We start from the raw sequence: 13526 nt of genomic DNA on the forward strand, positions 1-13526 counted from the left end.
ATATATATATATATATATATATATATATATATATATATATATATATATATAGTTTTGGCTTCATTACTATGTTGCTCTTTCAGCAAATGGCCTTTTTTTGAGTCTGTATACACCAGTTAGCTGCTAATCGATTTCTAAATAAATTGACGATTACTTCAATAATCATATAATCACTATTCATCACGATTAATCGATGAACTCCAGAGGTATGCGTTTTCTCCACGCTGCTGTTTGTGCCAGGAGCTTACAGGCCGTTTGTCCAGCTGGTTGAAGGTTGGCTTGATAAAGAAAGACTCACTTCTACAACAACACTCAAATGTGGAGGCAGTCATGGGAACACTGGACCCGGTTTACATGCAAATACGCCTCTTTTGCTCCCCCAGCCCCTCCGACTCGGCTGCTCTGTCTATCCCTCTTCCTGACCCCACACATTCCTGCTCCTCTGTGTGCCGTAACACACCCCTCGGGCTTTCCCGCTGTCATATTTGCAGCTCGATGGCAACTATCTAAAGCCGCTGGTGCTTTCAGTTTTCACCCGATACATCGGCCTAATAAAAGGTAGAGCTAGAAATTGCAATGACCTCACCCCTCACCCCTCACAACGCCGCCTCCTTCAGCTCCAGCTATTCCTACTGATCCACCTACTGGGCCATATTACATGCAAATGTACGTTGCACATTCGCGTGTTCCTGGTTTGAAAGCTGGCTGCACAGCTGCAGTAGGTGCTGCGGGCCTGATTGACAGCGGCAGAGTTAAAGACGGGACAGAGTGGGTGTGGAAGCGTAGTCAGAGCACATACCAGTCGCCTTTCAACACCCAGCAATCTGGTTTCCACTGCAGCTGGCACGCAGCGATGTATAGAGATGCGCCGTGGACTGTAACGTGACAGGATGTCGAACATGTGCTGCGTTCATCGGCTTCCGCTTCGAGTGTCAAACTGTTGCTAAAAGCCGGCAGGTTTTGCAAATCGCTGCTCCTACAGGCGAACACCTGCTCTTTCTGCGGAGGTGTGCGGCCGGCCCCGGTGGCGACTGATGCCGCTTTTGTCCTTTCCAAACGAGCCGTTCCTGTTGGTTCGGCAAACAATCGGAGGCCCATTGTCGTCCTGTTGGTTCCGTTTAGCTGAGCACTGGGTTTTTATTACCTGCTAAAAAAAATAAAAAATACAGGTTAGCTAAGCACAAGCGTAAAGGATCCAAGCCGTTGCTACCAAAACTTTTGCTAGACTCTTTTTTGGATGGGGGGAATAATAAACCAGAAGCCTGGATGTGATACTGAACCTTTTTCTCAATAAAAACGCTTTAGAATCGAGCACGATTTACTTTCCGAGTGCTCAGAAATTTCCTGCTTTTGCAAAAATCCAGTATTTTTTTTTAAACAGTTCTCTCTGTTTATAATGTCAACATTAATTATTTATTTTAAATTTGTTGGATGTTCATAATTTGGACAATATAAATAAAAATGGCAACATAAGAGCAACTGGTTTTACATTTTCTGTGTGTGTGTGGGGGGGGATAAAAGAAATTCCCATCCTTTTTCCGCTGTAGATCCGGGTAAGTTCAGGACGGGATCCGTTTTAAAACGTTCTCCCATTTCGAAGAGTGGCTGAGGGAAATGGGCCTCCGTGTTAATCCTTATTCATACCCCAGATTAAAAGTTTCCAGATGATCAACTTTAAAACGGTTAAGCACGAGATGCCAAAAAGCCTCACTGACATGAATTTCGATTTTTGATCTTTATCGGCGCAGAATTCCTGCTCATGATATGAAGATATTGGAATTTGTCGCCTGGATAAGGACGGGAAAATTAAAACGCAGAACGTGCAAATAAATGACTTGTAATTGTTCTGCTGCCGCTCGCCAGGAGACTCTTGTAAAAGAGTTTTTAATCCTGGTTAAATAAAAAATAAATGTTGATGTCTGCGTCCCATTATCTATTTTCTTCTTTTCCTTCATTCTTTTTTGTGTCCTTTCTTCCTCTCTTGTGTCCTTTTCTTGTTTTTTGTGCTCTCACTTCTTTTCCTTTGTGTTTTCCATCTCTTCCATTCTTCCCATCCTCGTGTCCTTCCTTTCTCCCTTCTTCTCTTAGTTCGTCATTTTTCCTTCCCTCTGTCCTTCCATCGTTGCGTCCTAACACCCTTGTTTCTGTCCTTCTTGTATCCCACTTCCCTTTCTTGTTACCTTTCTTCCTATCCTTCCTTCTTCCCTTTTCTTGTGCCCTGCTTCCCTTCCTAATTGAGAGCCTCAGTAGGTTTCCAGAATTTGAGCCTTTCATACTTTAGCTTAGACAAAAACACGAGGTATTTTGTATTGCCTTGCCTCAAGCAGACACTTAATGTGGGAAAATTAAACAGTTTGAGTTGAGTCGTGACACGAGGAAGAGGATGATGAGTTTTTTATCTGCTGCAGGGATTAGAGAGACTGATCCACCTCTGGCAGTGACTCCAAGCATTGTGAAACCATCAGCTGATGCAGCTGACGCCCTCCTCGAAGAAGCAATTCTCAAACCCCTGTAACTCGGCGAGACTTTCGGGCGGAGTGTCGTTTCATCGTCATCCTCAGCTGGACTCAGATTCGCGACCGAGCAGCGACTACGGTGAAGTCAGACGCCGCGGTCAGAGGGCAACAAAACACGTCCCCCTGACCGACAGACTTCCCGGCGTCTCTGGAAGAAATGAAATGAGGCGACACCGGAGCCGTCCCGCGGGTTGCCAGTTCTCTTCCTGCAGCTGTCTTCGTGCTGGATTCCGGCTCAGGTTGCGCCTCTAATCCACTCACAGGAGAGACGAGTTAATGAAGTGAAGCATGAGGATCTGTGCCTCTTGGACTTTTTTCCACGCTGTGTCACGTTTCAACCGCAAATTGTTTTTTGTTTTGTTTTGTTTTGTTTATTGGGATCCAACGTGACGGACTTTAGCTAGACCATTCTATCGTGTGATGAACTTCCAACTCCGTCCTTCTTCACATCAACTCTGACCAGCTTCTCTGTACCTGCCGAAGGTCCAGCATGATGATGATACCACCATATTTCACCATGGGGATGCTACTTTTCACTCTCCTTGAATGCATGACGTTAGGGAAACATAATTACGAGACGCATATAATATATTGCGAGATATAATTGCTGAACACAGCAGACCGTCACTGTTTATGGGAATTTAGAAACAATAACTCAGATCTCCTCTAAAAGTGTTTTATGACTGCAGCACACTTTAATAGTTCAAACACCAAATACAGGAAACCTTCATCTTAGCTCTACTGCTAAAGCTAACATCAATAGTCTTCCTCATTTCTGTTCTTCGGGTTACAGCCAATCAGGGTCATGGAAAATAAAATGCAGCTCCCGGATTGGCCGGTCATCGCGCCTTGTTATGTCAGCTTCCAAAGCTGCTTTTCTGTAAAAACATATTTTTGTTATGCTCTTCAGGAAGTCATAAAGTGAAATCCACAAATACTGACCTGCAAATCGGGGAAGTCGCCGTATTGTGGCGATATCGATTATGATTCACCCTTCATTGTTTTCTTCCCTGACCCCGTTGAAGAAAAGCATCACACTGTCACCCTCATGGGAATGGGTTTTTTTTTTTTTTTATTATTATTTTTATAAATATTTATTTTACATCAGAGTACTGGACACGTGGTCCGGTACGTAGTTTTGGTTTCACCAGACCGGAGCGGCTACGTCAGAAAGTTGACACTATCCCAGACGTGGTTTGTGGTTTAAAATGACGTCGTGCTTTGTGTTGGTCTATCGCGTAAAATCCCAATAAATTGTACTGAAGCTGTGGTTGTAATGTGAAAAAACAACCTGAGAAAGTTTAGGCGGTATTAATGCGCTTGGAAAGCTTTGTAATGTCAGCTCCGGATGGTTTCAGAAGCGGAGTTGCTCACTTGGAAAACTTGCTGATTGGAGAGATTTTGTTTCATCCCTGATCCTGTGATGATTCTGAAATCCTTCGCTGTGGATCACAGGTCATGGACGGCTTACCCCTGGACTTTGAGGGAGTCTGTGTTTTTCACAAACAGGTCTCAGATTGCAGGTTGGAACCACACAATTTTCCGCCTGAATGGGGAAGCACAAATTATCTCGGAGGTGAATTGCATCGTTTTCCACGCGAGGTTAGTAGAACTCGCCTCCGTTCCCTCGTAGCTCGCAGCAGTTCCCCTCATTGCCGGTGCTTACCTCCGTTTCCAATGATGGAGTGCGGTACCTCCGGTCTGCTCCTGTTTCTTTTCAGGCGAAATATAATTTTAGATGACTGCAGTGGCCAGCGGACACAGTGACTCATTTCATGTTGCCCCGCGTCATGTGGGGAGCTGCAGCGGCAGGAAAATGACAGACTGACACGCTAGATTTACGACCAGAGAACTGGGTGGCTTTCAATTTTTAAAGCAGCCGTTCATCAGGATGTCTCTCTCTCTCTCTCTCTCTCTCTCTCTGTCTCACACATACAGACTTCCCTGATTATACACACACGCACACACACACGCACTCACACAGTCACCAGCGGAGCCAGAGAGCAGTAAAAGTGGCGAGACGAGGACTGCGGAGGCAGATAGTCTTGTCAAACATCTTGATTTAAACAGTCTGGCTGCAGGAATAAGAGGAAGAGAAGCACGCGGCCATTGTGATATTGATTTGCCCACAGATGGTGAAACGATTCGAGGAAATGAAGGAGATCGATGTGCCAGGGGAGAAAATAAGAAGCCGATATCTGATTAGTGGGGCTGAGGGAGGAAATGTTTAATTGTAGCATGCGAGGCAGTCAGCAGCTTTTATTTTTTCATCCATTTGTATAAAGTCTTTATTGGGGAAAGGTCAATATTACGCTGCGACGTAAACAATAAACTTCCCTCTTACAGATTTCTTCAATTTTTCTTGTCACACTTGAAAGTTTCGAAAAAAATATATATATCAAAGATAACCTGAGTCAATACAGCAAACAGTTTTCAACCTATTTTACTAAAAGTTGGAAAAATATCTGAAATGAACCACTTTTTTTTAATTGCCTAATAAAACCCCCCTGCAGAATCAAGAAATAATTGAAACAGAATCTGTCTGACAGCATGAAGCATGGCAAAAGACCTCAAAAAGCAGCACTTCATATCAAGATCCAGAGATATTCAAGAAGGAAAGGCTTAAAAAAACTGTTGGGACTCTGTTGAGATCTGTTATCCACACATGGAGAAAACATGGCATAGTTGTGATTCTTCCCAGGATTGGCCAAAATTACTCCAACATACACATTCAGAAGATCACAAAAGAAAAAAAAAAACATCTGAAGCAAAAATGCCATCTATGGGAGAGTGCACCATGTTCCAGAGTGTGCCATCTGGAACATATTTCCAGATGGCATCTTGACGATCCCCAAGATTTTTGTGGAAAATATCTGGTGGACTAAAAAAACAAAAGTGTAACTTGTTGCAGCCGGTGTAAAACTGTCACCACCACGTTTGCCGATCATCAAACATGGTGGCGGTAGTGTGATGGTCTGGGACTGATTTAAAAAAAAACCCAAAAGGCTCCAAAAAAAGGTTTTTTTAGGGTGGCCTAGTCAAAGTTTCCTCATAAATCTGATTGAGGTGCTTTGGTATAACCTTAAACAGGTCATTAGTGTTTGAAAACCATCTTCTGACTAAAACACTTCATAAAAAAAGAGTGAACCAAAATGCCTCCGCAGTGATGTAATTATCACAAACACTTGATGACGGCTGTTGGAGCCAAGGTCGACGCAGGCAGTGTTTAGGTTCAAGGCAATCACTTTTTTTTCTTCTTTCTTTTCTTTTTTTTTTTTTTGCACAATTGAACTTGGAGAGCTTTTACTCGGGTTGCTTTCATCTGACTTTAAAATCTCCGCAAACCCATTTATGCTACCTAAAAAGCAACAACTCCATAAGGGGGTAAATACTTTTTCGAGGACCTGTAGCGCCTCCCTCTTCATGGCTTTATGTCGCCTCTTTCTTCGGGGTCTTCCAGACTCATGGCTTGTTGTTGTTTCTGCTGGAGAGAGGGAGGCGATGTGCTGCGCTTCACTCCGCCGGGGACCGGCAGGCCGGCTGGTGGCCACCGCCTGTGCCAAGGGTAGGAGGGGGGGGCTAAATATAGCGCACTGCATGAAACTTGGGAGAGAAGGAGGGGTATAAATATAGAGTATCCTGGTGCAATTAGAGAGTTGAGCGCTGCTGGGAAATTTTAGGGAACTCTCTGTGAGCTGGGTCTCTTCAGTAACTTTATGATGTTGTTTAGATTGGCCAAAACAGACGGAGTTCCTCCACCGTGAGTCACTGCGTTTTGCAGAAAGCAGCCCGGTTTAGCCGTTTTTATATTGCTTTTTAATCCCGTTTGCAATGCAAACTGCACAAGCAGCCACTCATTTACTCCAAAGTGGGACATTTTAAAACCGTAGATGCTCACAGCAGCAATTACACTCAAAGACACGTCAATTTGAGCATCAACGTGATCTTTAGGAGCTTGTCGCTCTTTTGTAAAAACCTGTCAGACGGTACGATAACAGTTATAAGGCATTTTGTAAGGAAAACAATGACGACATCAAATTAGGGAGCGGATCTGTCAGACGTGACAAAGACGGGACTCGTACAGTCAGAATCTCATTTGGGATCCAGAAGGGAGGAGAGCCTTGAGCGAAAATACTGCAAGTAATGAAAAACATTTGAGCAAAAATGTAAACAATTGTACGTCCAAAACTCCTCGAAGGCAATTGTTGCCATTACTGCTGCTGTGATAATCACACGATGCATGTTGGGAGGATGAGGCACTACTGCTTGTTTCACAGACGGACATGTAAACGCTTACAGTGTTTTTGTTTTTCATGTGTCTGCTTCAGATCAACCTTTAGTTATTAGCAGGTTATGTGCTAAACAGATTGACCAAAGAGGCTTTTTCTGTCTATTCTGTGTTGAGTAAAAGTCTGATTAGGGGTTAGGGACACATGCTTCGAAGCATGAATGGGGATAAACTTTTAATTTCTCTCTTTTCTTGCAACTCATATTTGTTTGTTTTAGTCTATATTAATTGTGTCATCATTCCCATTTTGGCCAAATATTCTTAAACAGACTAGCTTGAAACAGAGGATCAGACCTCAAGGCAACGTGTTCGTAACTTTCATTAAGTGAAAAAAAAGCTTTGGGATTTTAAGTAGGAAAAAAATCCATTCAAAGTACACATGTGCCATTCCTGCTTAAGTTATTTGTAATTTCTCATGCCACGCTATGCAGTCGCTTTGTCTTCAATAATGAAGATTCCCTCCCCTCGACATGCTGGTTGCTTAAAGTGACTGAAATGCCAGGGAGGTTGATAATAACTTGACTATTTACGAGCTCTCGTATGTTGCGTACATAGCATTAAACTTTCAGCCCAGCATGGTTGAGAAAAACAGTCAGTGCTCAATTTAAATTTTACACCATTCATCGTCATTCATGTGCAATTGGACGTTTTGCAAATTGTGCCTCATTTCTTCTTGGTTTGACTCGTATGAAATGCATTTTTAGATTCTCTCCATTTCACTGCGCTTCATGGAAGCCTTGAATGCATTTTCAAGTTCCAACATTGCTGTTTTCAGACCAAAAGTACAAGTTGCAAGCCTGCTGGCACATACAGAGTATTATTTGCAAAAATATTTTAGCGCTTTGAAGATCTGGCCAGGACATCCTCAGATGGCTTATTGTGTGCGAGACTGACAGATGGCGTCCTGACACCATGTGATTGTTTTTTTAGCCTCTGAACCTGGACTTTAATCCCATCAATGCTGCTGAGGATGACTGTTTAAACTTTCGATTCTTGCTGCGGATGACATTTTTTTTTGCGCATACCTGTGTGTGCGCTTCTATGTCTTCTATGCACCGCAGTCACGCAATCACACGGCCTGAGAAACGCAGCATCCGATCCGAATGTCTGTTCCCTGCTGGCCTAAAGTCAAAAGCTCAGATTTGTGTGATCGCCTGTAGCAGTAGGTGTCCTCGATGTCTTTGTATCTTGCTGTCCCCCTTTGTCTCTCTCCCTGTCTGAATCCCTTCTTTTTCTGCCTGTTTGACCAGCCTGTAAACTTCAGTCTTTCTTTCTGGATCACTGAGTTCCAGAACACGTAAGCGGACACTTGTATCAAACGTCACCCATCCTAATAAACCTGATAAATTGTATCTTCTGAATGTCCGTTTTATTGTTTGTTCCACATCTTACCCGATTGTGTTTCTTTTTCTTCCTCTGCAGAGTGCTGATGTCAGCGATTCATCCTCGGAGAGACAATCTGGTATCACTCAAAGCGCTTCGATGCTCCACCTCTCCCTCCTGTGACAGCCAATCAGATGGACAGAGCTGCTGGATTGGACGCAACCCTGAAGCACTTTGACATAAACTGATGGAAAATTTCTTTTTTTTTTTTTCCTCTTCGCTTTCATCCGGTTGGTTGAGCAAACCTACAGGGATGTGTGCCAAATGATATTCTTAAAGAGTAATTCGCTGCTCTCATTTCATGAAGTGAAAGCCAATCAGAGGACGGTACAGAATGGAGAATAAAGTGGTTTTTTTTTTTTGTGTGTGTGTGTGTGTGTTTTTTTTGTTTTGTTTTGAACCTCTAATGACAAAAGAGTACAAATTTGGCTGAGTGGTATGTTTAAAAAAAAAAGAAAGAAAATATGTAAAGTCACATAGCTGCTCAAAAAGTGCCTCATTTTCATATCGTAGCCATTCTAAAAGCTAAAGCTTTTGGTTTTATTGTTTCATTCTTGACTTGATGTAATTACAGCTGATGGTGCTGATAGAGATCAGTAGCTTTTTTTTTCTTTTTTTTTTTTTACCACCGATGCGTTCATGTCATATAGGATCAATGCAAGAGATTGGAAATATTTAAAGTTTCTCTAATCAGAAACAGTCATGTTTTTAGCAAATATGCCATCTAAAATTCCAGAGAGCATTACATCTGCTCTGGTTTTAGTACAGTAGGATCTTTGCTATGCCCTTTCCCTAAAAAAAAAAAAAAAGTATAAACTTTTTAAGTTGATAGTGAGTTGAAAAAACTAATTAATGTGATCTGCACATTTCCTAATTTTATTGAAATTAAATTTCCAAAGTAACTAAATGTTATTTACCTTTAAGTACATATCACCAGTGATATCTCATTAGTAATACTTAAAAAAAACTCAGGGCTGTATTTTCATTTAATATATATTGTTTTTTACTGAGGTGCTAGTTATTTTAATTAAAGTTTTTGGGTACTTCTACCACTGCCATTGTTGACATTTATTGGAAGAAAGGATGTAAAGAAAGAAAATAAGATATTCATCAAATGAACCCCTTTAATGCAGAAAATCATTGGTTCCCAATATCGGCACGTTTCCAACCTTTCTTTTATGTAACTGATGTGAAAATCAGCATTTGTAATTCCAAAGATTCACTTGTTTATGAGCGGTGAAAAAAGGAGAAATGTCTGTATCGCAAAGATTTTTGTAAAAAGTATATTTTCGTAATTAATTGTATGCCATAAACTTTTTAATTGGGCATTTCTAAGTAAAATTTTAGCATATATGCTTAGGATGGAAATCAGAGCTATCGCTTAAGAGAATGTAAGACAATTCAACAATCTATTCCTTTATTTAAATTACATTAACCACCTTTAATTAACAAACTCAGGTCTTTATTTTGTTAGATTTCTTTTTTTCTTCTGCTGAGATAATTGGTTTTAATAAAGAAAAACAATTCTGGAATGCGGCGCTAATGCACGTCAAATGACGATTTGTATTTTCTATTTATTTTTTAAGTGATCAGTCAACACCAATGTTTGGCACTCTTGGCTTGCCATACTTTATTACAGATTGGACCAGCACTGAAGTTCACCAAGGTGACACAAATAACTTATATTTTGCCATTCGATCTTAAGTTATAATGCCCGAAAAGGAGGAGTGACCGGACCTTGTTAGGGTGAGTTCAGACTTGTATTTTTAACACATGCCGATGTGTGTTGCCCATTTGTCTGTGGGCGTCTAAAACTAAACTTTTATAAGTTTCTTAGTTTTATAGCAACTTTGTCAGAATTTATAAACAAACTATTACTTCGTTTAGCTGTGTCTGCATGAGAAGTTCTCAACAAAATAAAAGTTGCTACAACAATAACTCCAATATGACATGAACGCAAATATATGTAAACGGTACTAGCAACGTGCTAGCCTTCTATCCGACTGTGAGAAATATTAGCAAAGCTGCCATTAGCTCTCTGCTAATCCATGTGTTGCATTTTGATGCTTATACTTTTTTCCTCCTGACTTCTTCTCTCTCTTTTTTAAACCGTTTACTTTCATATTTGCTGTTCGGTGAGCCATAAATAAAAGTGTTCAAATCCACAAGCTTGAAAGAAAATGGCAATTGTAGCAGGGAATAGTGCAGCTTGCTCGCTAGCTTAAAGCCAGCTGGCTCAGATTAGCATATTAGCCTGGACATAAATTCACTGTACTGCTGATCACAGCCGGGGTTAGACCCCCTGATATAGAGCGACGCAATCCCATTAGTGCTATTAGCTTTAGACAGTCGCTTAATCCCGTTCGTCTCAGGATGCTAAATAACAAACAGTACACAGAGCCGAGGACAGTGTCCCTATCAATAGCGTTGTATGGTCAGCAAATATTGATTTTAGCATCTGTAAATGGGCTAGTAATAATTTTTACTTTTGCATAAATCTGACAGCCAATTTGTTCTCAGTTGTTAATGTTAATTAGGATGTTTCATTTGTCTTTTCAAACTGATCAAAGTGAAAGTGCTTTAGCCTCTAAATCCTGCTTAACGACTCCTTTTTCTCCCTTTCCTTTCCTCTTTGCTTGCCTCTTTACTTTAATCTTCGCTATGCATAAGCGCTGAAGTGCCTGTCCTATTTCCTAATCTGTCCTTCTCTTTCTCTCTGCCCCATTTTAGCACATAGCGCTAATACATTTGTCATAGCAGAATATAACATGTCTATTTTTGTGTCCATTTCTCGGCTGTACAGTTGAAGAGTAACTTGCTTCAGTTTGTTCTGTGTAAAATTCGTCTGTCAGCGGTCGTGGTCTTGATCCCGGGATCCGAGGACTTGATCATCACGTTGTCAGCTGTGCCAAAACACAGCAGCATCACAACTGTGCTGCTCCTGTCTCCGACACCACCTCAAGAATCAACCTTCAGTTCTCAATTTGGGACACTTTGCTTTGTTTTATGATTGAAATGTACATTTTGATTGTTTTTGCATTCTCTCGCTGTTTGGCGGGAGGCTACTCTCGCATATCTCTGCCCACAGTTGGCTCATGAGGCTCTCTCTGAGATAAAGGTCACTGTGGGAGACTTGTGTACGCTTTAACCTTGAATTTGCCTGTGACTTTGACTGGAGGCTTATAAAAAAAAGGGAAAAAAATGCATGGAGAGAAAGGAAAGGCCACCATGGAGATATACAACTTAAGTCAGAATACATATGTCTGTTTAGCATAAAGAAATATACACTGCCTTTCTTAATAATTCATACCTATTGAAGTTTTTCATATTTTTTGCTGTTATAATCTCAAACTTGAGTGTGTTTTACTGGGGTTTTTATGTAGCACACCATCACAAAATAGTGCATAACTGAACTGAAAGACAAAATAATTTTCAGGATTTCTTACAAATGAAATTGAGAGAAGTGCAGCATAGGGTTTTTTCTCAGCATGGTAGGGAAACACTTTGAAGCTCTATATCTTTTGAAGTATGGATCTGCCAGCTTTGTAGGACAGACGGAAAACATCTGTGAACATCACTTTTCAAGTGTTTTTATTGGATTTCGGTCTGGACCACTTTGATACGTAGACATGCTTTGATTTAAACCGTCTCGATTGTTGCTCTGGCAACAGTATTTATGGTTTTCCTGCTTGAAGGGGAATCTCCGTCTCAAAGGTTTTTCTACATCTAGTAGATTTCTCCGCATTTTGCTCCATCACAATTAAATCAACACAGATTCACTGTCCCTGCTGAAGAAAAGCATTCCCACAGTATGATGCTGCCACCACCATGTTCCACAGAAGTCTGCTCAGGAATTGCAGTGTTAGTTTTCCACCACACACTGAGGTTAAATTGCACACGCTGCATTTCCTTACTAATTGAGGACTTATAAAGGCAAATGGCTGCACTGGATTTAATTTGGGGACATTGAAAGATGAATGTGTGTGTAAATGCACATTACATTAGTTATTTGGGCGCTACTTTATGGTAGTCTATCACGCTGAATCCCAAGTAAAACGCATTTTAGTTTGTGATTGTAACATGAAATGTATGAAAAACAAACTGAATGGGTTTGAATACTTTTTCAAGTCACCGTATCTCATGTGTTTGCCTGCCTGTAAGTCCACAAACTTTCTCAGACCGGTCACACGACTTTTCAGACTCTATGGCGCAACAATGCGGCTTTATTATGAGCTGAATGGGATCTGTGGGTGGAATTGCTCCGAATAATTCAGGAAAAAAAAAAACAGTTTGATCTCGACGGCAGATCCGACGCATCATTCCAGCAAAAATCTACGGGCAAACAAATGAGTCGAAACTGTAATGTACTTTGGAGATGTTCTCATGTGGTAATGCCGTCGTTTTCAGCCAAATGCTTCAGTGTACATTCAGCCTGGAGAAAAAGTCAGCAGACTTTCTCTCCAACCGGACGATTAGGCTTAGCAACGCTGTCCTTCAGAGAGCCGTTCATGGCCTGAGCTGTTCAAACTTGGTCAAACTCCCTGCATTTCTTTGCAGCTGATCGTGGCAAAGTGTTCAACGGCCACCAGGTTCGTGGTGGAGCTCTGGCGGAGGAAGGGGTGTAGGTGGGCAGTTTAAGTGGCTGTATGATCTCACTCATTGCATTAGCGTGTTTTTTTTTTTTTTTTTTTTTTTTTAGAAATTCTGATGTGCAGAAAAAAATGGTGCTGCTGCTTGGACTGAATTGTTTTATCTGCTCCTGCTGCGCCCCCTGAGGGATGGTACTGAATGGAAATATTGTAAAATTTAGTGTTGATGTAGAGCGTTCTACTTCTGTTGCTTGACGAAAAAAAAAAAAACTCATTCAACAAAAGTTGTGGTTATTTTCCTCTTTAAAATGTGGCTTGCAGTTGCCTATTGTGTAGAATATTGCACCTTTTCAGTTCTAATTAGGGATGCGAGTCATTGATTGAGTTAATCTGAAGTTGATTGAGCTTATCAATCAACCAGTGATTAATTGACAGGCGGCCATTTTCTTAACCTGAGTTTTCTCTTGAATATAGTTAAACAGAACATTGTGGTTTTGTTACGCTATTAAACTTAGACATATTAATAAACCCTAACAAAACAGGAACTAATTAAGTTGCTGAATAGAAAAATAAAGAGAATAAAGTATTACTTGGTTTTGGTGAAACACTTAATTCCACATGAACAGAGAAATGTTCACACTGGACTGTATGTGGAAATGTTAAAACGTCACATCATAAAGGGATTTAACTCACAGCAGTCCTCAAAATCAACCATGCTTATTGGCATCATGATTTTTCCAACATATTACA

General features: G+C 41.0%; 1 protein-coding gene across 1 annotated transcript in view; it reads left to right on the forward strand.

Moving 5' to 3' along the window:
- LOC106934592 (insulin receptor substrate 1-B) overlaps positions 1-11369 on the forward strand; it is a 56381-nt gene extending 45012 nt beyond the window's left edge. Inside the window, exon 4 of the mRNA XM_015014579.1 lies at positions 8227-11369. Coding sequence (XP_014870065.1) covers positions 8227-8234 — 8 coding nt within the window. The 3' untranslated portion in view covers positions 8235-11369. The remainder of the gene's footprint in view (positions 1-8226) is intronic.
- Positions 11370-13526: the final 2157 nt, after the last annotated feature.

This window comes from Poecilia latipinna, unplaced genomic scaffold (genome assembly GCF_001443285.1).
Source record: "Poecilia latipinna isolate Pla-1442-1.1 unplaced genomic scaffold, P_latipinna-1.0 Scaffold1830, whole genome shotgun sequence".
NCBI classification, from domain to species: Eukaryota; Metazoa; Chordata; class Actinopteri; order Cyprinodontiformes; family Poeciliidae; genus Poecilia; species Poecilia latipinna.